Source organism: Neoarius graeffei, chromosome 8, assembly GCF_027579695.1.
Source record: "Neoarius graeffei isolate fNeoGra1 chromosome 8, fNeoGra1.pri, whole genome shotgun sequence".
In the NCBI taxonomy this organism is placed as follows: Eukaryota; Metazoa; Chordata; class Actinopteri; order Siluriformes; family Ariidae; genus Neoarius; species Neoarius graeffei.
This window is the reverse complement of record NC_083576.1, coordinates 32,714,550-32,741,754: the sequence shown is the minus strand read 5'-3', so window position 1 is coordinate 32,741,754 and position 27,205 is coordinate 32,714,550. Positions and strand designations below refer to the sequence as shown.

Genomic DNA, 27,205 nt, shown 5'->3' with positions numbered 1-27,205 from the left:
CTGATGGTCTCTCTTCTTTTCTCACTTCAAGTTCACACTTTCTTTCCGCCCAGGCTCTAAGAATGGTAAGCCCAATGCCTTGTCCAGAATGTTTTCTCCCCTCCAGGAGGAATCAACCTCCCTGAAACCATCCTTCCTCCACAGTGCCTGGTGGGGGCCGCTCTGTTAGAGGTGGAAACCCTAGTCCAGAAGGCCCATGAGCAGGACCCAGGGCCCAGTATTGCACCTCCTAACCATCTTTTTGTTCCTGTTTCTGTGCAAGTACAGGTGTTGCAATGGGGTCATGGTTCCAGAATGGCGTGCCACCCAGGAGCAGCCCGGACTCTGGCACTCATCCAACAACATTTTTGGTGGCCATCCATCAAGGAGGATGTCCAGAGGTTTGTGGCAGCTTGCAACATCTGCGCCAGGAACAAGACTGGCAACAGACCCCCTGCCGGCCTGCTGAGACCCCTTCCTGTTCCCCACCAGCCCTGGTCACACATAGCCCTGGATTTCATCACAGGACTCTCTAATTCAGGTGGCAATTACTTGTATCCTCACTGTTGTCGACCATTTTTCTAAAGCTGTTCATTTTATCCCTCTGCCCAAGCTTCCCACTGCCAAGGAGACTGCTGATACTCCATGTTTTCCGTCTACACGGACTCCCCTCAGACATCATATCAGACCATGGACCCCAGTTCTCTGCCCAATTCTGGAAGGCTTTCTGTAAACTCATTGGTGCTTCTCGCAGTCTGTCTTCAGGTTTTCACCCTCAGACCAATGGACAGACAGAACAGGCCAACTAGGAGCTGGAAGTGGCTCTCAGGTGCATGGTGTCCAAGAATGCTGCCTCCTGGAGCAAGACTCTTCCTTGGATAGAGTATGCTCACAACTCCTTACCCACCTCTGCGACAGGTTTTTCCCCCTTCCAGTGCTCTCTGGGTTACTAGCCACCACTCTTCCCCATCCAAGAAGAAGTCGTCGCCATGCCCTCTGCCCAGATGTTTGTGCGCCACTGCAGGAGAACATGGGCATTGACCAGGAAAAAGCTCCCATGTTCTGTCAAGATATTTAAAGAGCAAGCCGACAAACACTGCTCGGCAGCTCCCATCTAATCGGGTGGGGCAGCGGGTAATGCTCTCCACTCGCCACTTGCCCCTCAAGACGGTCTCCCGCAAATTGGCTCCCAGGACCTTTCCCCATCTCCAAGGTAATTAATCCCTCCTCTGAAAGACTGTCTCTGCTTTTAACCATGCGCTGTATTCACCCAACTTTCCATGTCTCCCAAGTCAAACCCCTTGTCTCCAGTTCCCTGTCTCCACCCTACAAATTCCATCCTCCTCCCAGGTTCATAGATGGTGGTGAGGTCTTCACTGTCAGGAGGTTGCTGAAGGTACGACACCAAGGCAGAGGACTACAGTACCTGGTTGATTGGGAGGGGTATGGTCCTGAGAAGAGGAGCTGGGTTCCTGCCAAGTTCATCATGGATCCCACCCTCATCATGGACTTCCACCAACAACACCCTGAGGCACTTTCTAAGGTGCCTAGAGGCACCAGTTGAATTGGGGTTACTGTCACAGTCCAGTCCATCCATGCCTTAGATTGTGGGACTTCCATGCCGGCTCCAGGCCGGATCCAGGACAGGAATTCAGTCCTGCCTTGCTGAAGGCCATTTCCTGAAGTGGCACTCTCACACCTGCTACCACTCCTCTCCCATCAGCCAAGGCTTTTTAAGAACTGTTTGGAGCTACCCCATTTGCCAGACTGTCTCTTGTAGACTTTTCTCACCTTGCTACAGCTCATTGGTATTGTGTCTTCTTGATTACCCCTGCCTGGATTTCTCCATGTTTTTCTGTCTATTTTTTTGTCCCTGTTTTTTGTCTGCCTGTTCTTTTGAATCATGTCTTTTGCTACTTCTGCCTGTATTTCCCTTGTCCCTGTGTTCATCAGTTTTGTGAAGATTTTTCTGTCCTGTTTTTTGTCCCAGATCGTGTCTACCTGCTCCTGTGTTTTTGACCTCTTAGCCTGTTTTTTGACTACCCATTTTTGCCTGAGCCCAACTGTACCTTTGCCTTTCTGCCATCTACTTCATTAAAGAAGTTTTCTCTTTACACTACCTGTTTTCTGAGTCTGCTCTTGGGTCCTCACTTCACCTCAGCTCACCATTCCTGACAGGAGGGTAGTTGCTAATTGGGCTAAGTAGCTGAGGAAGATGAAAGTGGCATAGACCTGTTCTAAAAAGCCTCAGTTAACAAACAACGGATGCAAGACCTGAGATCAGTTTTAATATGGGCTTGTAAAGCAAGGTTTCTTGGTTGCATTACAGAGAGGAAAAGTGATAATTGCATAATGTTAGCAGTCTGTTGTACTTCATCGAGATTTTTATTTTGCTCATTTAAGGGTTTTTTTCATGTTCTACTGTCTTTAATGTTTGCTGTGGGTGGTAAAAGAGAGCAACTGGACTTGCTTGAAGATTCTTGAAGACGTTTCACCTCTCATCCGAAAGGCTTCTCCAGTTCCATCTGACTAATAGGGAGCATCAGGAATTTATCCTCTCATGGATGAAAAGCAATCCTAAGGTGTCGTTGAGTCATCCTGTTGGTGTGGGTCACTGGGGGCTGGGTGTGAACAGTCTAGAGAGCCGTTGGGGTTATCAATGGATTGTGAGTTCTCTCTGTCCTCCTGTGAGTCACTGAAAACAGTCTGGGAAGTGTGCCAAGGACTGCATTGTAGGTAGCTGATAAATGATGTCTTAGACCACCACCTCTGTTCAGTGATGGCTGTTCCAGGTTGACAAAAATGGCTTCTTTAACTCCTTGCTCATACCAACGATCCTCTGTGGCTAAAATGCATACGTTGCAATCCTGAAATGAGTATCCTTTGTTGTTAAGATGAAGATAGACAGCAGAGTCCTGGCCTGAGGAACTGGCTCTCCTGTGTTGAGCCATGCGCCTGTGAAGCGGTTGTTTTGTTTCCCCCAATATACAAGTCCGAGCATTCCTCACTGCACTGAATTGCATACACTATGTTGTCCTGTTTGTGTCTGGCTATTCTGTCCTTAGGGTGGACCAGTTTCTGCTTCAGGGTGTTACTGGGTCTGAAATGTACCGGAATGTTGTGTTTGTAGAAGATCCTCCTGAGTTTCTCAGATAGACCAGAAATGTAGGGAATGACAATGTTCTTGCATTTGTTCCTGTTATCCTCCTGGTCCGTTATGTTCCTTTTTCTGCTCTTGAAGAAAGCCCAGTTAGGATAGCCACAGTTCTGAAGTGCTTCCTTGATGTGATTCTGCTCCTTCTTTTCCCTCTACCATTGTAGGAATGTTCTGAGCCCTGTGTTGCAAGGTCCTAATGATGCCCAATTTGTGTTCCAGTGGATGGTGCGAGTCAAAGAGTAGGTACTGGTCTGTGTGTGGGGGGTTTCCGGTAGACCTCAATGCTCAGGCTTCGGTCTTGTTTAATGTGTACATCACTATCCAAGAAGGCTAGATTATTCCCACTGACATCCTCCAGGGTGAAACTGATGTTGATATCACCTGCATTTATGTGCTTAGAGAAGGCTTCCACCTCATGGGTTTTGATTTTAACCCAGGTGTCATCCACATATCTGAACCAGTGGCTGGGAGCAACTCCTGAAAAAGTGGTCAAAGCTTTATGTTCCACTTCCTCCATGTAAAGATTGGCCACAATAGGGGACACCGGTGAGCCCATGGCGCATCCATGCTTCTGTCTGTAGAAGCTTTCATTAAACTGGAAATAGGTGGTTGTTAGGTCAAATTTTATTACATGTAGGTTATGATCAGAATATGAATCAGAATCAGTAGGTTAAATCAAGATATATGTAGATATATGTAAGTTTAGTTAAGTATTAATTCTTGGCTTATTCTGTGTCAAAATTATATTAGTTGAAACGACCTTAGGTCCGGCTGGACATTGTTTGGGAACATTTTGTTTATTCTTTGATATGAATGTGTATTTTGAACAGAGAAGTGTCTGAAGGATTTACCAAGGTCTGTTTTGGTGTTAAATCGACTCACACACACTCTGAAATGGTAGAATTAAAGTTCATGTTTATGTTAATTCATTTAGTTGAAACTTAGGTCATAGCTTCATAAAAGCTTGAAATATACTATGGTAGTGATTTGGATCCCGTAATTAATGAATGCATTCCGTGATTAATGTTAGTTTTATAGTTTTAGATTAGTTTCATAATGACATTATAATTATAATTAAGATCTTATGATTCTAAGTGTTTTTAGTTTAAAAGCATTAACCTAATTCAGTTATGAGTTTAATCCTGTTAGTTATTTAATTGTTTTCCCTCTTTCAGACATATTCTCATTGTTCTTGTGTTGTTCTTCTTTTCTTATTTCATTTTCTTATGTTCTTATTTTATGTTTATTTTCTTATAACATTCCTTATTTTAGCATTATTAAAGACATTGTTATTCGTTATTTTACTTATGTTGATGAAATCAAGATGTAATTTACTGACTTAACACACATTTATGTGTTAAGGAATTATGTTTAATTATTAAGATCCTTTCTGTGCAAACTTTGTGCATCTTTGACCTTCTAGACTAGGCATTATCTGTGTTTAGACATTCCATGCTATTCCATGAAAATTAACCATAATATTGATTATAAGCCAAAACTCTGATATCTATCTGTACCTTACTGTCAGCAAAAATATTATATTATGATTGATTCAAGATCATTACACACTTCCACATAGACGCACACCCATCACACACACACACACACACACACACACACACACACACACACACACACACGAAGACAAAACAAACACAGAGACACTATAAGACATTTTCAAAAATGTTTTCATTTTGACGAAGTGACTGTGCGAATAAACCGGCATGTGAAACCTCTGGTTTTCTGTCTGTTTCTCTCGACTTGATCATTCTCGTCCTCGGATCCGAGGCATTGTGGACAAATTCTCTAAATGGGTAGAAGCCTTTCCGTGTTCTAGAGGGAATGCAAAAGTAGTGACTCGTACGCTGGCAAAAGAAATAATACCTCGTTATGGGGTTCCTGATGCCATAGACTCAGACAAGGGTACCCCTTTCGCCTCAAAGGTCACACAAGACCTGTGTAAGTATCTTTCATTGAACTGGTGTTTTCACATTCCATACCATCCTCAATCTTCTGGTATCGTAGAACGTACTAATCGAACATTGAAAGACAAACTAACTAAGGCTATGCAGACCACAGGTTCCAAAAATTGGGTAGACCTATTGCCAGCCACATTGGCTGAAATTCGCATGACATCGAAGCCTAGTCTCGGCGGCTATTCCCCCTACGAGATCATTTTTGGGCGACCGTTCCCTGTCCCCTGGAGAAAAGGGACTCCGGCTCTGGGTACCTCTGATTTGAAGACACATATGGATGAGTATTCTGCAGCCCTTATCGATAAATTGCATGAAATTTGTACTAAGGTCAATAGTATGATATCATTTCCACCATCAGCAAACACACACCCCTTCCAAGTGGGAGACAAGGTGCTGGTGAGACTTTTTAAACTATTTGGACAATTGGGAGAACCTAGATATAGTGAGCCTGCAGAAATAGTCACCATTACTCGTACTGCTGTCCTAACTGACCTTTTTCCACAGTGGATCCATGCCACCCGACTAAAGAAGACTCCATAACAAAGTTGTGTTACAATAATCAGTTTGCTATTAACGCTTTTTGTGTCCCTATCCAGTCTGTCTCCCTCTCTCTCTTCCTCTCTCTGTGCTCTATATAGATTTGACCTGTGTGCAAACGCTGACTGAGTTGAGCCCAGCTGACTGAGAATCAGTTACTGCCTGCGAGACGTTGTGAACAAAAGGGGAAGAGATCTCGTGCCCAGTTTGGAACCACCCATGAACCGTTTGGAACCACCTCACCATGATGGTCCACATCGCGGGTCTCGTGACTTCATCATTGCTCGGGGCAGGGCTACCCGCCCGAGCCTTCAGGACCACATCACTGCTCGGGGCAGGGCTCCCCGCCCGAGCCTTCGGAACCACTTCACTGCTCGGGGCAGGGTTACCCGCCTGAGCTTTCGTGGCTGCTTCATCTCTGCTCGGGGCAGGGTTACCTGCCCGAGCCCTCGTGACTATTCTCTTATTGCTCGGAGCAGGGTTACCCGCCGGAGCTGGACCTTGAGACAACATCTTCTGGCAATTCGCTAACTGGACTGCACGGGCTCACACAAACGAAAGTTGTTATGTATGTCATTTGATGCCATCTTCTACTATTATTACACGCCCACCTTTGCCGTTATGCTCTGAAGCTTTATATTATGCTTGGGGGCCAAAAGGCCAACCTTCTAAATTTTGGGGCCCTTTCTGTGATTACTCTCCTCACTCTTCTGTGGTAGCAAGGTTAAACCAGACTTCTTTAGCACATGGCACAAATACCCCCGACATTATATTACAAGATTCTATTCTCACTACTTTGAAAGTAGATATGCCTTCTAATTTCACTTTCCCTCAATGTTTTAGAATGAATTACTCTCAAAAAAGTAATATTTATTTAGGACACATTCCTAAGTCTCAATGTAAGCAGATATATGATCAGAATTCCGCCACCTCTCCATGTCCTCGCTGGGTCCCGAATTCATGTCGATGTAACCCTCCGCTAACTGATTGTACACTCAACAGTATTGGGTATATCAAGAATACATGTAGGGCTCATCCTAATTGTGTTCCACCACACCCTAATAATTATCCTGGTGTTAAATTAGCATTAAACTGGTACTGGTACTGCGGTAATAGTAATCTCCTTGTTTTGTTTCCCACCAAGTGGTCAGGCATTTGCGCTCCCATACAACTCAAAAACGCTATCACTGCTATCCATCCTCTCTCTCTGCTCATCGCCCAAAACGAGATGTCATTCATAATTTTCCACCCTTGGAACATCATCTTACTACTAGGTGGCACCGGTTTTGGACATCAATGTTTCCTCATTTTGGTGTAGCTGATCTATGGAAGAATGTAGAATTAACACATTATCGCTTAGCCAGCTTTGTTAATGAAACCATTAAAGCTGTCGATGGTATTAGGACTGAATTAACCGCCCTGCGTCTAATGACTACTCAAAATCGTATGGCCCTTGATATTTTATTAGCAGAAAAGGGGGGGGGGGTGTTTGTGCTATGATTGGAGACAGCTGTTGCACTTTTATTCCTACTAATGATAACCCGGATGGTGAAATAGGTGCAGCCGTACATCAAATGAGACAGATTGCTCAACAACTAGAACATGATGAACATGGGGATACGGCAGGATGGGTGTGGTTTTCTCGACTGTTTGGTAATTGGTCTGCTATTCTTTCTATGTGTATCCCTGTAGTGGTGATTTTTCTTTTGTTTATTTTCCTGGGACCTTGCATTTTGAGATGCTTGATGGACAGAATGCATAAGATGATAAATAGTCTTACCCACAAACCCCTGCATAGAGAAAACAATGTATATTATCGTCCTGCTAGGGTGTGACACTAATCTAATTAAAATCTAGTTAATATTGTGATTAGTATTAAAGGGGGTATTTTGGGTCAAATTTTATTATATGTAGGTTATGATCAGAATATGAATCAGAATCAGTAGGTTAAATCAAGATATATGTAGATATAAGTAAGTTTAGTTAAGTATTAATTCTTGGCTTATTCTGTATCAAAATTATATTAGTTGAAACGACCTTAGGTCCGGCTGGACATTGTTTGGGAACATTTTGCTTACTCTTTGATATGAATGTGTATTTTGAACAGAGAAGTGTCTGAAGGATTTACCAAGGTCTGTTTTGGTGTTAAATCGACTCACACATACTCTGAAATGGTAGAATTAAAGTTCATGTTTATGTTAATTCATTTAGTTGAAACTTAGGTCATAGCTTCATAAAAGCTTGAAATATACTATGGTAGTGATTTGGATCCCGTAATTAATGAATGAATTCCGTGATTAATGTTAGTTTTATAGTTTTAGATTAGTTTCATAATGACATTATAATTATAATTAAGATCTTATGATTCTAAGGGGTTTTAGTTTAAAAGCATTAACCTAATTCAGTTATGAGTTTAATCCTGTTAGTTGTTTTCCCTCTTTCAGACATATTCTCATTGTTCTTGTGTTGTTCTTATTTTCTTATTTTATTTTCTTATGTTCTTATTTTGTTTATTTTCTTATAACATTCCTTATTTTAGCATTATTAAAGACATATTATTCGTTATTTTACTTATGTTGATGAAATCAAGATGTAATTTACTGACTTAACACACGTGTGTTAAGAAATTATGTTTAATTATTAAGATCCTTTCTGTGCAAACTTTGTGCATCTTTGACCTTCTAGACTAGGCATTATCTGTGTTTAGACATTCCATGCTATTCCATGAAAATTAACCATAATATTGATAAGCCAAAACTCTGATATCTATCTGTACCTTACTGTCAGCAAAAATATATTATATTATGATTGATTCAAGATCTAGATCAAGATTATATTATGATTGACACACTTCCACATAGACGCACACCCATCTCACTCACACACACACGAAGACAAAAACACAGAGACACTAAGACGTTTTCAAAAATGTTTTCATTTTGACAAAGTGACTGTGCGAATAAACCGGCATGTGAAACCTCTGGTTTTCTGTCCGTTTCTCTCGACCTGATCATTCTCGTCCTCGGATCCGAGGCATCGGCACGAAGGAATCGGGGTCTCTTTCTGGGTGAACCCAACAGTGGTGGTCAGGCAGAGGTCAAGCAGGGTGCAAATCTGGTCCATGGTGAGGTTCGTTCTATCCAGTAAGGTACTGTCTTGAAGGAGTCATTTTCTAACAGATTTGACTGCTTCTGTGGTGGGAATGCAGGTGAATAGAGAAGTGACGTCGTAGGAAACCATGGTTTCGTCTGAGTCTATTTTGAGGTCTGCAACTTTAGTAGCAAAATCTTGGGAGTTTTTGACGTGATGTGGCATGTTTCCAACAAGAGGACCCAGGATGGAGGCTAGATGTTTGGCAATGTTATAGGTGACAGAGTTTATATTGCTGATGATAGGTCTGAGTGGAGCTCCTTCCTTGTGAATTCTGGGGAGTCTGTATATGAGGCGGGACTCCACCAGTTATTACAAAAAGAAAAGTTGTTAGCTGCCTGCAACAACTAGAAAAGGACCAAGCCATCAACCGATCTCTGTACTACAGATTGTACCCTGGAGAAGCCGTTCCTCTCATATATGGACTCCCCAAGATTCACAAGGAAGGAGCTCCACTCAGACCGATCATCAGCAATATAAACTCTGTCACCTATAACGTTGCCAAACATCTAGCCTGCATCCTGGGTCCTCTTGTTGGAAACAAGTCCAGTTGCTCTCTTTTACCACCCACAGTTTACTATGACCTGGATGACTGAGAATCTTCCCAGACATGTCTTTAATGTTTGTTTGTTACTATATGTGGCTACCTCCGTTGATAAATGGCTGAAAAACTGATGTCAAAAGCGGTGTTTATTACAAAATTCAATTCAAAGGTAAATACAGTTACAAAATGCATCTTTGAAGAACTAAAAACCTTTTACTGTAACCTTAAACTATAAAAATACGTTCCATTTTGGCACCATAAACACTGGGACACCCTTCAAACACCGTAAGAGCTTGGTGACCCTATCAGCAAGGTGCGCTATCATTTATACATTAAATGCTAATGCGCAGCTTTGCCCTAATATGTCTCGTTATTCTTCCTCTAAAGTGCACATATCAAAATAAAAGTCTCTGTTGCAATACACATTAAATCAATAAAAGTCCTTCTTGCAAGTGCATTAATGTTCTTCAATACTTCAATAAGAGTCCTTTTTTACAGTTAGGTCCATAAATATTTGGACAGAGACAACATTTTTCTAATTTTGGTTCTGTACATTACCACAATGAATTTTGAACAAAACAATTGTATAAAAATGTGAGGAAATAAAACATTTTTTTAAAACACAATCCCTTCATTTCAGGGGCTCAAAAGTAATTGGACAAATTAAATAATTGTAAATAAAATGTTCATTTCTAATACTTGGTTGAAAACCCTTTGTTGGCGATGACTGCCTGAAGTCTTGAACTCATGGACATCACCAGATGCTGTTTCTCCTCCTTTTTAATGCTCTGCCAGGCCTTTACTGCAGCGGTTTTCAGTTGCTGTTTGTTTGTAGGACTTTCTGTCTAAAGTTTAGTCTTTAACAAGTGAAATGCATGCTCAATTGGGTTGAGATCAGGTGAATGACTTGGCCATTCAAGAATATTCCACTTCTTTGCTTTAATAAACTCCTGGGTTGCTTTGGCTTTATGTTTTGGGTTATTGTCCATCTGTATTATGAAACGCCGACCAATCAGTTTGGCTGCATTTGCCTGGATTTGAGCACACAGTATGTCTCTAAATACCTCAGAATTCATCCGGCTGCTTCTGTCCTGTGTTACATCATCAATAAACACTAGTGACCCAGTGCTGGCAGCCATGCATCTGTCCAAAGAATGTTCTTCCAGAACTGTGCTGGATTTTTTAGATGTTTTTTAGCAAAGTCCAATCTAGCCTTTTTATTCTTGAGGCTTATGAGTGGCTTGCACCGTGCAGTGAACCCTCTGTATTTACTTTCATACAGTCTTCTCTTTATGGTAGATTTGGATATTGATATGCCTACCTCCTGGAGAGTGTTGTTCACTTGGTTGGCTGTTGTGAAAGGGTTTCTCTTCACCATGGAAATTATTCTGCAATCATCCACCACTGTTGTCATCTGTGGGCGTCCAGGTCTTTTTGCATTGATGAGTTCACCAGTGCTTTCTTTCTTTCTCAGGATGTACCAAACTGTAGATTTTGCCACTCCTAATATTGTAGCAATTTCTCAGATGTTTTTTTTTCTGTTTTTGCAGCTTAAGGATGGCTAGTTTCACTTGCATGGAGAGCCCCTTTGACTGCATGTTTTCTTCACAGCAAAATCTTCCAAATGCAAGCACCACACCTCAAATCAACTCCAGGCCTTTTATCTGCTTAATTGAGAATGACATAACGAAGGAATTTCCCACACCTGCCCATGAAATAGCCTTTGAGTCAATTGTCCAATTACTTTTGGTCCCTTTAAAAACAGGGTGGCACATGTTAAGGAGCTGAAACTCCTAAACCCTTCATCCAATTTTTATTTGGATACCCTCAAATGAAAGCTGAAAGTCTGGACTTTATGACCATGTCCATTATATAACTATAACTTGAATATGTTTCAGTAAACAGGTAAAAAAAAAAAATTTGTGTCAGTGTCCAAATATATATGGACCCAACTGTATATCTTATAGGTTCAAATGAACAAACTCAAAAGTGTAATTAACAGAGTCATCTACACTCCCACCAAATCAGGAGTTCATGTTACAACAGGAATGAATGCTATCAATAGAAAATGACCCTGGATAAGCATTACATAACAATGTAACATCAAACAACCCATTTAAAGTATACACCATACTTAAATCTTTTTAAATCAATTCATGATCTTAAATCATGAATTGTTCAAACACATTTTTAACACAGTGCAGATTAAATACTGTAAGCATTTATTCTTAATTGTAAAGGATTTATTCTGTGACCCTCAGAAACAGTATTTTTTTGTTTAAAATGACCAAGAAGGTATTAATTTATTCTGTGACCTTCTGTCTCAGCTAGACACAGTATCTTTTGTTTAAAAATTCCATTCCTGTTGTAAGGACATATTACTCTGTGTTATAGAGATTAAGTTGTGTGTAATATTGATATCTTTTTTGAACATTGTCAGAACATTTGCTGATATGAAATGTGTAAGAACATTATGCTTATGATTGATGTAATTAAGATGTGACCTGCTCAGATCAAGGTTTCACACACACATATGAACACTATAGTCTCTCTCTCTGCAGCATGCATTCTTTTCTCCGTCAACATTGAGCAGAACTACTGATAAGTGTTCACAGACTGACCCAGTCACAGATATCAACACACACACACACACACACACACACACACACACACACACAGATATCAACACACACACACGATATAAAAAGCTCTTTGTATTCTCTCGTCTTTGGCGAAGCTGTGATTAAAAGACGGTGAAACTAATTTCTGAGTCCCTGTCTTTTTCACAAATCGCCCCAGAATTCTGGGTGACACGAGGTGACCTATCTGCGAGATTGTGATCGCTCCAGTTTTGGGGGGCAAGAGGGAGAGACGGTGGATCTCTGTCCTATCAGTTTTGGGGGCTCGTCCGGGATACTACTGATCAGGTAAGAGATCTATTTTATTTTAAGGAACTTCTGCCTGGTTGGTAGTATCCGAAAACCCATTTATCTCCGTGTTAGTTGCCACGGAATGATTTGTGTATCCCCATGAAGAGTTGCCACGGGAAGATTAGTACGCGGACGTCTGTATGAGTTACCACAGAATAATTTATCTCGAGACGGTCTTTTCATGTCACCATGGGGGGGAAGTTGTGTTAAGGTACCCAGACTGGACCCTGAAGAAACTCCACGGGATTGGATGAATCGCTGTGGTTTAGCATTCTACACTAGTCCGTGGTTAGACAATTTGGCCGGCTGGACTGAATCCCAGCCTCAGTTTCTGACTCATCCTCGCGCAGGCACTTTTAAACCAAAATACCTCACTTCGGTACATAAACAAATATACGAGGGACTGGGCGACCCAGAATGGGATTATGATTATATGATTAAAGGCTATTTAGAATGGGTCAGAATGAAATCAATATGGGATGATTTTCACAGAATTAAAGAAACTAAGGAGCAAAAAAAAAAAAAAAATCAGTACCATGCCCTAAGCCTGAAGATAAGGCAAAACCCGTTTCGTCTACATCTGTTACTGTTACACCTGTTATCACACCACCTATAGCCTCTGCTCTACCGCCGCTGTATGAGGGATCAAGTAAATGTTCCTGCATCCACACCGGTCCCAAAACTATATCCGGATTTAAGTAATCATTCATGCCCTGCTGATAGCGCTCCCAGCGCGCTTGCATCTCTTGAGACAGGTGCTAAACCAGATAAACCCAAGGCTGGTAAAAAACCCTCTGTAAGCTCAAATACGCTATTACTAAAAAATGAGACTAACGATTCTAATACAGACGACGACTCTGATGATGACGACGATGTGGGATCAGATAGACCGCCGCCTCCCCCCGTGAATACCGCTTGTGTATGGATTCAGAAGGGCAGAGGGCTAAAAATCACTCCGCCTTCTGCATCAGACCTAAAAGGTATTATTAAAATGTTGCCTTCGTTAGACAAACCACTTAACTTCGTAGACATGCTCGTAAAAATGTCACGACACTGCCAGCTGGTAGGAGCAGATTACCGTTTTATCCTTCATGCCGTCCTAGGTGACAGTTATGATGAAACTGCATTAATAGCTGCAGTGCCATGTCTAGATCCTAAGAATGATGAATACGAAGTGGTTAAAACTAAGATAGAAGTAAGTGACGGCAAAACCACCACAAAGAATGAGTTTAATTTCTACTGGAAGGATACCCGTAAAGCTATGAAGGAATTAAAGGAACAATTGACGTGTTATCTGCTCTCACGACAGCAGGCTAACCGTGATCTTTCACAGGTTACTAATTGTAAACAGGAGAAGGCTGAACTCACTTCAAAGTTTCTGACGCATTTTAGCGAGATGTGGACTTGTCTGGGAAACATGCAATTAGATCAACAGCGAGCCAACCCACTCTTTATTTCGACATTTTTGAATAATTGTCGTCCTGACATACAGAAGGTTCTGAAATATCATTTAAGTGACCGTAGCAATATGATAATAAAAACCCTAGGGGAAAGAATTAGAACTATGGAGGGAGATGGTATTTTGGATAGTAAGCAGGTAGCCTGCCTCTCTGTGGCCGGTGGAAAATCATACTCACAGCCCCATGGAGACATGAATAGACAACAAAAGAATCAGAATTCGAGCATCCGCCCACAAGGCAGGGTACGCTCTGGAGCGTGCCACTATTGTGGCAAAAAAGGACATTGGCAACATGAGTGTAGAAAGAAAAAGGCGGATGAAGCTAATTCACAGCATATATGTTTCCCCCTCACCCCCCTAACCCTCAATCTTCTGATATGTTTCCCCTTCCTCCTCCTAACCTTCAGCAGCCACCACCGGCTGCCCCTACGGCAAATCCTTTTGCGCAGCAACGCCCCACAGGCCCATATCAACCTTAGAGCTGCCTACAGAGCTGCGACCCCATAATGCTACATTGTTCTTTCGACTCTTATCTAGCCAATGATTTGCCTGGTGTAGAATTAGCTATAAATGGACAGGTGCTTCCTTTTCTAATTGACACTGGTGCTACGATGTCCTCTGTGGGAAAACCCTACGAGGGCCCTCTCTCTAACAAAACTGTTCACTCTGTGGGAATTGATGGGGTCCCCTTCTCCTCCCCTTGCACTCCTCTGTTATTGGTAACCTGTCCCGCCGACACAGCACTTCGTACACATCACTCTTTTGTGTTTATGCCACAGTGTCCCTTTAATCTACTGGGTCAGGATCTAATGAGTCTGTTACATTTATCCATTTCGTTTCAGAGATCCAGAATGATTATTTGCACCCCTGACTTTCTGCCTCCCGCCTTGGCTCATCTCTCTTCATGTACAGATGTTGTGAGTTCAATGTGCCCGCACTGACGAGGCAAGCACGTGGTATAGACGCGGTACGTACCGCATCCGTTTTGAACTGAGCTGCAATGTACCCAAACGACCACTAGGTAGCACTTGGGAGCACTCACCCCAGATAGCAAAATCCTCCGGCCCCCCTCTGGATTCTTCTGGCATTTCTCTGGGGTATGTACAATGTCGGCAAATGGATGACAAAGTAGAAGAATGCCTTAAATATTCTGGCACTTCATTGGAATGCCACCTCAGTAGCAAAATCGGTGGTGGAGGAAGGGGCGGAGGGATGTTATTTATGGTTCTTTTCTGGCAACTGTGAATGATACCTGACAACATATTTTTTCCAGTGCGCTGTAAAAATTAACGGACGTACAGTATGAGAGAGGAAACATTGCATGGCAGTGCACTAATAGGCCTATGGGACTAACAAAGGGCCGAGTCGTACAGTACAGGGGCTTCAGTGAGATAACAGACGCAGCGAGGGGGATTGAGGACGGAAAGGACACACACACACATACACACACACCCTCTGAAGGACTGAACACTATGTATAAATAAATTGTTTTTAAAACTTCTGTACACTTAAAAAAATCTGGACACTTGTTGGTTGGCACTTTCTGTGCACTTTGACAAGGAGCGCAGGAGACATGGACACGCACACACATGCACACACACAAACACCTTCATAGGGAAATCTTTGTCATGCCAAATTGTCAGCGACTGCAGCGCTAATAATGAACGCCTGCATGTGGACTCGCATTCATCCATCCCTTGATTGCCGCTGATTCGGGATGCGCACTGCTTCAGCGGACTTTACAACTTTGACTCTGGGAAGGGGAATGTGTTTCAAATGTGTGTGTATGTATTGGACATATCTGGTATGACTTCGTTTTTTTGTTTTCCTGTGCCCTGGTGCACATTTTGTTTGCTTGATGTTGAGTGTGAAAATAAGAGCGGTTTGTTTTTGATACATCGTTGCCGTGAAGTACCCTCTTGTGTGTGTGTGGGGGGGCTGAATCGTGTGAATGAACTTTGCAACCCCTCCCCCAATGTGCGCGCGCACACACACACACACACACACACGGTGCGATTTGCTGGGGGGGATGGTCGGGAGGGGGAAGGGTGCGCCTATGGCCCTGCACTGGTCTCAAACCCATTGGCAGGCAGAGAAAGATATCTGAGAATGAAAAGTGATCCAGCAGCCAAGTAGAATGAAGGTCGCTGAGATTATGGCTTTAAATTGTAATAGTCCACCAAAGTTGAAGTGACAAAAAAATGCCCCACATTAGGGCAATCCACCCTACTTATTTAATACACTGTGCGTTACTATTTTTGAATGTAAAACATTCTTGCGTATCAATCCATCTGCTGCAAGCCACTGTCAGCCAGGTTTCAAACGTTTAAGAACTGAAATAGTGTACAGTAACCCAGGCATCAATCACTCACCAAGGTCTACAAAGCTATCCAGGCTGGGGGAGGGGGCATCACACACACACACACACACACACACACAGAACCATTTCTACACCCTTGTATCCCCCCCTCCCCCAAACCCCTGGTCTGCCCAGATCTTATCTGTTGGCTACTGCCTTCAAGTGCGCGTTCTCTCAGGGCAAGCACGGCCAATCAGACAGGGGTTATGATGAATAATTTCTGCTGCACATTAAGCTGGAATGCTGAGAAATTAAATGAAACGTCACTGCATGATAACTAGGCTATGTGTTTAAATTCCACTTGTGCAAAAATGCTCAGCCTTCGTCCCAACAGTTTAGTAGCCTATCTTAACTTTTGTCATTAGATGTGTAAAATAGCGTAAATTATAAACCAAGTTTCACTAGTTCGCCCTTGAGTGCTTGGTGTACAGTAAGCATGTTTGGCATGTCAGCTGGCCTCGGTACCTGGATGCTTTCAGCGGAGATCATACGGGATGAGATCCGCTTCACACACCCCCTATGGAGCACTTGCATGTGACGTCACATCCGCTCCAGATTGTAGACAAACGCCATCTTGGCGGTCAAGCGCCATATTTCCGACGCTGACTTTCTTTTTTTTTTTGCCGAAATATTCAAAAATTACCGTGCCACAATGCCGGATACTTGCATGGCATATAAATGCCACAACAGGAGAGGTCAGAAAACAGGAAGAAAGTTTCATAGGCTGCCACAGGACCCTGACAGGCGCGCAAAATGGATTGCTGCTATCGGCCGGGTTGATCCAAACAACAACAACAAGGCATGGGTACCGACTGGAAGGAACGATCACTGGTGCCTGTGCAGTGACCATTTCATCTCAGGTTCGTCATGTATTTATTTCAGTATATCCATGTGGTTATTTGCAGCATAAGTTTATGACTTGCTCTAATAAAAAAAATTCCGGGAAGTGGGAGCCTGAGAAAAGAGGGTTGGGGCGGGGGGGAGGGTTGGGTCTTTAGCGGTGTGGTACGAAAAAAAACAGTAAAGAACTTATAAGAATTTACCACTGTCTTAGTAGTAAATCCTTATAAATATAAGGATAAATCCTTATAAGGACTTATAAATAAATATATATGCCCACACATCTTTAATTCTAAGAATTACGATTTCAGTATTGCTAATTAAGGTAAAAACTAAGGAAATTAAACTGGACAAATACGTTTTTATTTCATTAAGCAGGTTTACCATATATACAGTAATAGTGATAGACTACTGATACTTGATCTAACTGATAATATAAAATATTCAACCATAATCGGCTGGTCAGTGCTATGCTAGATACTACTGATATATCTAGCATCAGTTAAGTTACTTACCCGGCCAATGACGATAGTTTTTTTCTTCTTTACAAGATGCCACATCTTAGGGGGGCTGACAAATCCTGAATTTCTGTAGAGATAACTGTCCAGAGATTTATAAGCACGCAGTGCTTCACCACTGAACAGCGAGGGAAAGTTGATGAGGTAATTATACACGTCTGGGTATTCCACCTCCGGCAGTTCAAGATCCACTGACACGGTCGTGAAAACTCCGTCCGGTAAGCCATAAGGGTCACAAATCTGTAGACCGTTTATTTTAGACATATATCTAATTATCTGTGCATTAGAAAAATGAGCCGTGTAGTCCGTCAGTTGAAAGTGATCCATTCTGTACACGAGTGCAGCAGTATTCAGCTGTGTTGTTGCCCGACAAGATGGCGTCTGTGTACTTTCCGGTCACGTGACTGCAAGATCTCTATTGAGGAATTGCAGCTGGGTGCTCTAGTGAAATGGAGAAGGGGGAGGTGGTGGGACAATTTGAGAAGCCTTTGCGCATGGCAGGTGAAAGGAGCAGGAGGGATTAAATCTCCACGAAGGCGGGAGCAGGTAATGACAGCTGTCAATCACTCCGCGGGCTTCCTCCCGAACTACATTTATACAAACAACATTTATTTTAAATACCAAAATCACGTGCAGCCACTTCTTCACCTCTCTAACTTAAATCCTGGAAGTGTGCTTGAGAATACTGTGCAGTTTAATGATCTCGTTATCAGCTGAATCGGCGTGCGCTAGAATATTATTGTTATAAATTAAGTTGGGATATTTATTAATAACTAACATAACCAGACAAACTGTCTTCATCTACAAAACAACGGCAGTGTCTGTGCAAAAAATTAAGTGACGGGGCATGCCAAACAAACTGTGCAATTGCAATTTTTTTTTAACAGCTGCATGGAGGAAAGGAGGTGAGAGGAGAAACTGGCGCATCTGCTCAAGTTTGTGGTGTGCAATTATCAACTCGTATGCATTCAATTGTCTCTGTTATTAGTTAGCAATAGAGGTAATTTGCTATCACCAAATCGCTGATTATCAACGAAAGGAGAGGGAGAGATGGCGGGCGCACATGTTTTTTTAAGCCGGCTGGGCCAATGGAAAGGGAGGGAGAGGAGAGAAATTGGCACCTCTGTTCGTTTTTGCAGCTGGCTTTGCGCAGAATGATCAACTCGTTTGCCTTAGAATGTGTTTATTATTAGTTTGCAGTAGAGGTAATCGGCTATCGTCTATGTCATGCGATAAATGTCAGTACAATGGGCGCCGCATTTACAGATTAACACATTCTTGTCGCAACTTGCGAACTTTGTGTTCCTGTTGTCAACAGGATATAGCCTATTTGAATTCATTTTGCTTAGCTACTAACCTACACATCTTATTAAAAAGCCTACAACTAAAGGGGTCTGCAGCCTGGAGTATGACTTACACCATCCAATAATTCGATTTATTACAGCGCATACTTGGATATCTGGAGAACTCCAATTCTGAGCTTAGCTCGATTACTGCCAGTAGCTCGACTATGTAGCTCTGCATATATACGTAGTGACTGACAACGTTCGTTGGAAGGGACGGAAGAATTTTGCAGTGTGCTGGGAGTATGCACTCTCAAGGAAGCCACTGACAAAGCCTACTTCAGTGTTATGCTGCCCCCATGGCTGCAAGTTGTAACTGCACCCTTACCGCAGCTTACCGCCAGGGCCCCTACCGTTCTGTGGCAGACAGGCGAGCATTCTGAACTAGCAACCACTGTATGACTGTCCCAAATATCTCCGCTGTTTGTACTGCTGCTGTAAACCCTGTTATATTCTCTCCTACAGATCCTTTGAGTGCTCTCCCCTCCTCCCTCTGGGGGGAACACAAGGACAAGATTGGCCTGGTTCACTGTGTGCCTTATGAGGCTAAGCTTAAACATGTGCTTCCTGTTTATGTTAAACAATACCCTCTCTCTGAAGCTAAGGCTCAGGGGATTGATGTCATCCTACAGTCTCTTCTCGAGCAAGGCGTGGTGAGACCGTGTACCAGCTTGTACAATACACCTGTCAAACCAGTACCTAAACCTGATGGTACCTGGTGTTTTATGCAGTATTTACGTAAGATTAATGAACTGATTGTCCCTGTTGCAGCCATTGTACCTGACGTTTCCTCTGTAATGTCACAGGTTCCTGCTCATCATTACTGTTTTTCCGTTATTGATCTCTGTTCTGCCTTTTTCAGTGTTCCTGTTGAAGAGCAGACACAGCCTTTGTTTGCCTTCATGCACAGGGGGAGACAGTATACTTGGACATGTTTGCCTCAAGGTTTCATTGACTTTCCTGCTGTTTTTTCAGCCATAGTTCATGATGCACTCTGTGACCTCTCCCTCCCCCAGGGCTCTGTGGTCCTGCAGTAAGCAAATGATCTTCTGGTATCTGCTGAGTCACCAGAAATCTGCCAAGACGCTTCCTTATGCCTGCTCCAACATCTGGCACACAAGGGCTTTAAGGTTTCCAGGACCAAGCTGCAATATTGCATGGACACTTAAGTATTTGGGGTTTGAACTTTCACAAAGTTGTCGTAAGCTGTCATCTGATCGGGTGCGGGTGATTCTATACACAAAGCACCCTGCAACTAAACATGCACTGATGGCGTTCCTGGGTCTTATCAATTACTGCAGACAATGGATCCCTGACTGCTCTTTATATGACAAGATTCTCCGTTCTGCAATCTCTCATCACAATCCACTGCAACACCCTTTGACCTGGACTGACGCTATGGTGGATGCTTATCACTCCCTCAAAAGCACTCTTTGTTCCGCCCCGGCCCTGGGTTTACCTGATTACTCCAAGCCCTTCCATCTCTATGCCTGTGAACACCAAGGCACAGCCTCTGCGGTGTTGGCCCAGGAACATGGGGGGATGCGTCCTTGTGCGTTTTTATCTAAAACGTTAGACACTGTTGCTCAAGGCTAACCTGCATGTCTAAGGGCTGTCGCCGCATGTGCTTTGATGGTTTTAGATGCAGAAAAATTGGTTTTGTCTCACCCATTGATTTTGCACTCGTCGCATCAAGTTAAACAGGTGTTGCAAAATTTACAGACCCAACATATGATGGCACAGTGCCACTCCGGATATGAAACCATTCTCTGTTCTACTAACAATCTCGAAATTTGTGCCACATCCTCCTTCGATACTGTAGTTCACTCTCTCGCACGCCTCCTTAATTCTCAGAATGACACTTTAGATGACATTGACCATGATTGTCTGTCTGAAATCGTACATAATACTAGTATCAGGTCCAACCTCTCCTCCAGCCCTCTAGGAATGGAGGAAGTACTTTTTGTTGATGGCTCTTGTTTTAAACCCTCAGACGGTGTTTTCCTCTGTGGTTACTCTGTGTGCTCACTGCCTGATATTGTGCATGAGGCATACGCTCTTTCTTTCTCCTCGGCTCAGGCAGCTGAGTTGTATGCTCAGGTAAAAAAGGTAGAAATTTTCAGAGAGTTTGTTCCAGTAACCTAATCAATATAAAATTAGATCAGACTGACTGTACAGCTGCTGCCAGCACCTTTGATCTAAAGGTGGGGCTATTAAATATTAGATCTCTTACATCTAAAGCGCTAATGGTTAATGAACTCATTACTGATCAGGAGTTTAATGTACTGTGTTTAACAGAAACATGGATTAAGCCAAATGAATATATAGCATTAAATGAAGCGAGTCCTCCTGGATACAGTTATATACACCAGCCTCATCTAACTGGCAGAGGAGGAGGCGTCGCAGTTATTTATAACGATTATCTAGGTGTAACACACAAACCTGGTTATAAATTTAATACATTTGAAGTTCTTCATACTCATATAATGTATGTAGCCTCGAAAAATAAGTCTACCCAGTTAATTCCATTGCTTATTATTTACAGGCCCCCGGGGCCATATTCTGAGTTTCTTTCTGAATTTGCAGATTTTATCTCAGATTTGGTTATTTCCTTAGACAAAGCTTTAGTTGTCGGAGATTTTAATATTCACTTCGATAACCCAGAAGACCCTTTAAAAACAGCGTTTGTGTCCATCTTAGATTCAGTCGGGATTAAGCAGAATGTCATAGGACCGACCCATAATGGTGGTCACACCCTTGATCTAATACTAACATTCAGATTAAACGTAGACAATATAGTCATACTTCCACAGTCTGAAGTTATCTCAGATCATTGTCTCATCTCATTCAAACTATGTCTGAGTAATAATATATGCACCTCACCACGCTACTGTATTAAACGTACTTTCACGTCAACTACTGCACAGAGCTTTATAAATGATCTCCCAGAGCTGTCAACTTTGATTGGGTCACTGTCAGCCCCTGCAGAACTTGATCAGGCAACTGAATGCTTAGAGTCAACATTCCGCCATACTTTAGATAATGTAGCTCCTCTAAAAAGGAAAATGGTCAGAGACAAAAAATTAGCACCCTGGTATAATGATGACACTCGCACATTAAAACAGACCACTCGAAAATTGGAACGTAAATGGCGTCAAACAAAATTGGTAGTGTTCAAATTAGCTTGGAAGGAGAGCTTCCTGAAGTATAGAAAAGCTCTTAGTGCTGCGAGATCAACATATTTCTCCTCCCTAATAGAAGATAACAAAAATAATCCTAGATTCCTATTTAATACTGTAGCAAAATTAACCAGGAATAAGTCCACTATCAACACATGCACACCTGCAGTATGTAGTAGCAACGACTTCATGAATTTTTTTAATGACAAAATTGAGAATATCCGACAAAAAATTCAAACTACTAATTTAAGGTTAGACAATGAAAGTGACCTTGTAGTTAACAATATAACTGTATCAGATCATCAGTTAGAATGTTTTACTCCCCTAAAAGAAACTGAATTACTTTCATTAATCTCTACATCAAAAGCCTCAACTTGCGTACTAGATCCCTTACCGACACATCTATTCAAACAGATAATGCCTGGAGTAATTGAACCGCTTCTAAAAATAATAAATTCTTCTCTTATGATTGGCTATGTACCCAAATCCTTTAAACTAGCAGTTCTCAAACCCCTGATTAAAAAACCTGACCTTGATCCCTGTCAGCTGTCCAATTATCGGCCAATATCAAACCTCCCCTTTATCTCCAAGATCCTTGAAAAAGCTGTGGCACAGCAGTTATGCTCATATTTACATAGGAATAACATCCATGAAATGTATCAGTCAGGATTTAGACCTCATCATAGCACAGAGACAGCACTGGTTAAAGTAGTAAACGACCTACTGTTGGCGTCTGATCAGGGCTGTGTCTCGCTACTTGTGTTGCTTGACCTTAGTGCAGCATTTGATACCATTGATCATTCCATTCTTCTGGATAGACTAGAAAATGTTGTGGGAGTTAAGGGAATGGCCCTCTCCTGGCTCAGGTCTTATCTAACTGATCGTTATCAGTATGTTGATATAAATGGTGATATTTCTAGACGTACCGAGGTAAAGTTTGGTGTTCCACAAGGTTCTGTCTTGGGTCCACTGCTTTTTTCTCTATATATGTTACCTCTGGGCGATATTATTCGTAAACATTGTATTAGTTTCCACTGTTATGCTGATGACACACAGTTGTATGTCTCTGCAAAACCTGATGAGAGACACCAGCTTAATAAAATTGAGGAATGTGTTAAGGACATTAGACACTGGATGCTTATAAATTTCCTTCTGCTTAACTCTGACAAGACTGAAGTACTTGTGCTAGGACCACATACAGCTAGAAGTAAGTTTTCTGATTACACAGTAACTCTGGATGGCCTTTCTGTTTCTTCACGTGCAGCAGTAAAAGACCTCGGAGTGATTATTGACCCCAGTCTTTCATTCGAAACTCACATTGATAACATCACCCGGATAGCTTTCTTTCATCTCAGAAATATTGCAAAGATAAGAAATTTAATGTCATTGCATGAAGCAGAAAAACTAGTCCATGCTTTCGTTACCTCCAGGTTGGATTATTGTAATGCCTTACTGTCTGGATGTTCCAATAAGTGCATAAACAAGCTCCAGTTAGTTCAAAATGCCGCAGCAAGAGTCCTTACTAGAACTAGAAAATATGACCACATCACGCCTGTCTTATCCACACTGCATTGGCTCCCAATCAAATTTCGTATTGATTATAAAATACTACTATTGACCTTTAAAGCACTAAATGGTCTCGCACCACAGTACCTGAGTGAACTTCTGCTCCTCTATGACCTGCCACGCCTACTTAGATCAAAAGGTGCAGGCTACCTGCTGGTACCTCGTATAGTGAAGGCTACATCAGGGGGCAGAGCCTTTTCTTACAAAGCCCCACTGTTATGGAACAGCCTTCCAAGTAATGTTCGGGAATCAGACACAGTCTCAGCATTTAAGTCTAGGCTGAAAACATATCTGTTTAGTCAAGCCTTTTGTTAATGGTGTTTATGAGGTAAAGGAGTAGATCTGGAGGGTCCTCAGACATAGAGTGTTTTGGTAAACTGGGATGTATGGATGCTGTCAGTCCCCACTCGCTTGCTCACTCGAGTTTGTTGACGGTGTAGTGGCTGGCTGCTTTATGTCCCGGGGCTCCCTCATGCCTGTGTTACCTTCTGGCTCTCTCCTTTTAGTTATGCTGTCATAGTTAGTTGCCGGAGTCCCTGCTTGTACTCGGTGCAATATGTATACTGTTCCTACTTATTCAGGTGACATTGGGCATACCTAACCACCTGTGTTTTCTTTCTCTCCCCCCCCCCCACCCCAAATCTGTCCCTCTGAGTTACATGGAGTCAACAGGAAATCTTTTGGTGGAGACGGTGGGGACCTCGACTGGCTATCGTAGCCTGCAGGGAATCGGCCATCAGACATTCTGTCGCATGTCCCAGACCCGGTGAAATGTAACTGAATTGTCTTGGCCAGGCCTAAGGGTCCCATCTGCATCTCATCATTGCTGAGGAGTGTGCTCCCATCACCCAATCAAGCATCCAGCCAGAGCAGGTCATGATATATTTTTTTACCATATTAACATGCCATTGTGTGTTATGCCTGATGTAAAGACTCTCGTCTCTGCGAGCCTACCACACAGATTTAATACTTGTCATTTTTAGGGCATACCTAACAATGTGTTTTCTTTCTCTCTCTCTCTTCCCCCCCCATCTGTCCCTCTGAGTTACATGTTGATCCTGGGATTGAGATGCTGGCCTCTTCTGCCCCTCGGACCTGCTTGATCCATCCTGGTGCCCTGTGTCTGGTCGGAGTTTTATCGCCCCACTCCTGTGAAGGACGGCCCCATGAGGACAGTTGAGGGTTATATCTGTTAAAACTGTTAATATTATAGTCAGGCTGTCTGTTGTTGCCCAAATGAGGATTGGTTCCCTTTTGAGTCTGGTTCCTCTCGAGGTTTCTTCCTCATGTCGTCTGAGGGAGTTTTTCCTTGCCACCGTCGCCACAGGCTTGCTCATTGGGGATAGATTAGGGATAAAATTAGCTCATGTTTTAAGTCGTTCAAATTCTGTAAAGCTGCTTTGCGACAATGTTTATTGTTAAAAGCGCTGTACAAATAAACTTGATTTGATTTGATATGCTCTTACGCGTGCCTGTATTTTGTTTCAGGGTAAGGATGTCACAATCTCCACAGACTCTCGTTATGCCTTTGGTGTGGCTCATGATTTTGGGAAGATTTGGCAGTCTCGAGGCTTCCACGCCGCAGACGGGAAGCCCATTTCTCACTCTACCTTAGTACAAAATCTCATTGATTCTTGTCATCTCCCTAGGTCACTCACCATAGTTAAAACTAAGGCGCATGCCTTGGGAAACACACCTGAAATCATGGGTAATTCTCTTGCCGATCGTATTGCAAAACTTGCTGCTGCCTCTGGTGTCATGTCTCCTGGCCTAGATCCTTCGTCGTGTAATACCTCTTGCCTCACCAGTGCACTGATTCCAGACTTAGATCTTTTTTCTTTACAGGCTTCAGCCTCTCCAAATGACTCTGTCTTTTGGCAGTTACAAGGCGCTTATGTTGCCTATGATGGCCTATGGTACAGTCAGGATGGCCGCCTTTGTCTTCCATCTCATTGCCTTCCCTTCCTCGTGCGCGAATTTCACAGCGTGACTCATCGCACACGAAGGGGGTGAAGGGGGACATGAACAAACTTTTTTGTATAGCCAATTTAAACAGCTCAGTGGACTCAATTCTCGAGAGATGCCTCATCTGTGCACAAAATAATCCTTCTAAAGCAGGCGCGGAACACGAGTGTTTACCCATACCTACATCTCTGTTCCTAGAATGGCAAATCGACTTCACACACGTGCCTCCTTGCGGGCCATTTAAATATCTCCTGGTCATTGTGGACAAATTCTCTAAATGGGTAGAAGCCTTTCCCTGTTCTCAAGAAAACACGAAGGTAGTTACTCGTATTCTGGCAAAAGAAATAATACCTCGTTATGGGGTTCCAGACGCTATAGACTCAGACAAAGGTACCCCTTTTACCACAAAAGTCACACAAAACCTTTGCAAGTATCTCTCACTAAACTGGCATTTTCACATTCTGTACCACCCTCAATCCTCTGGTATTGTAGAACGTACTAATCGAACATTGAAAGACAAACTAACTAAGGCCATGCAGGCCACAGGTTCGAAGAACTGGGTAGACTTATTGCCAGTCACTCTGACTGAAATTCGTATGACACTTAGACCTAGCCTAGGGGGATACTCCCCCTATGAAATTATTTTTGGAAGACCTTTCCCTTTCCCCTGGAAGAAGGGAACTCCGTCTCTGGGTACCTCTGATTTGAAAACACATATGGATGAGTATTCTGCAGCCCTTATAGATAAGTTGCATAAAATTTGTACCAAGGTCAATAGTACAATATCGTCTCCACCAGCAGCACCCACACACCCCTTTCACGTGGGAGACAAGGTGCTGGTGTGACTTTTTAAACGATTTGGACAATTGGGAGAACCTAGATATAGTGGGCCTGCAGAAATAGTCGCCGTTACTTGTACTGCTGTTCTAACTGACCTTTTTCCACAGTGGATCCATGCCATGCGATTGAAGAAGGCCCCATAACAAAGCTGTGTTATGACAAGTTTGCTATTAACATTTTCTCTGTGTCCCTCTCTAGTCTCTCTCCTCTCTAAACTCTGTACAGGGATCCTGCAGGAGCTGAGGATCTTCCGATCACTTCCTGCAAGAAGCCGTGAACAAAAAGGGGAAGAGATCTCGTGCCCCGTCTGGGACCAATCACCCTCACTACAACCATGAAAATCCTCATCATGAGCTTTGTGGCCACTCTACTGCTGCTCGGAGCAGGGTTACCCGCTCGAGCTGGACCTCGAGACAACATCTTTTGGCAATACGCTAACTAGACTGCACGAGCGCACACGAATTAAAGTTATGTATGTCATCTGATGCCGTCTTCTATTATTACATGTCCACCTTTGCCTCTATGCTCTGAAGCTCTGTATTATGCGTTCTAGGAGAATCACAATCCAATTTTTACCATTTGGGGCCCCTTCTGTAATTACTCTCCACACCCCTCTGTGGCAGCAACGTTAAACCAGACTTCTTCAGTATCTAGCATGGAAACCCCTGCCATTGTCTTACAGGACTCTGTTCTCACTACTCTGCAGGTCGATATGCCCTCTAATTTCATTTTCCCTCACTGTTTTAGAACAAATTACTCTGAAGGAAGTATTGTGTATTTGGGACAAATTCCTAATTCTCGATCACATATATGATCAGAATTCTACCACCTCTCCATGTCCTCGCTGGGTCCCAAATTCATGC

The 27,205-nt window shown here is 42.8% G+C and overlaps 1 protein-coding gene across 1 annotated transcript in view; it reads left to right on the top strand.

Moving 5' to 3' along the window:
* Nucleotides 1-26,619, top strand: part of LOC132889882 (protein TsetseEP-like) — a 33,006-nt gene extending 6,387 nt beyond the window's left edge. Inside the window, exon 3 of the mRNA XM_060926704.1 lies at nucleotides 26,568-26,619. Coding sequence (XP_060782687.1) covers nucleotides 26,568-26,619 — 52 coding nt within the window. The remainder of the gene's footprint in view (nucleotides 1-26,567) is intronic.
* Nucleotides 26,620-27,205: the final 586 nt, after the last annotated feature.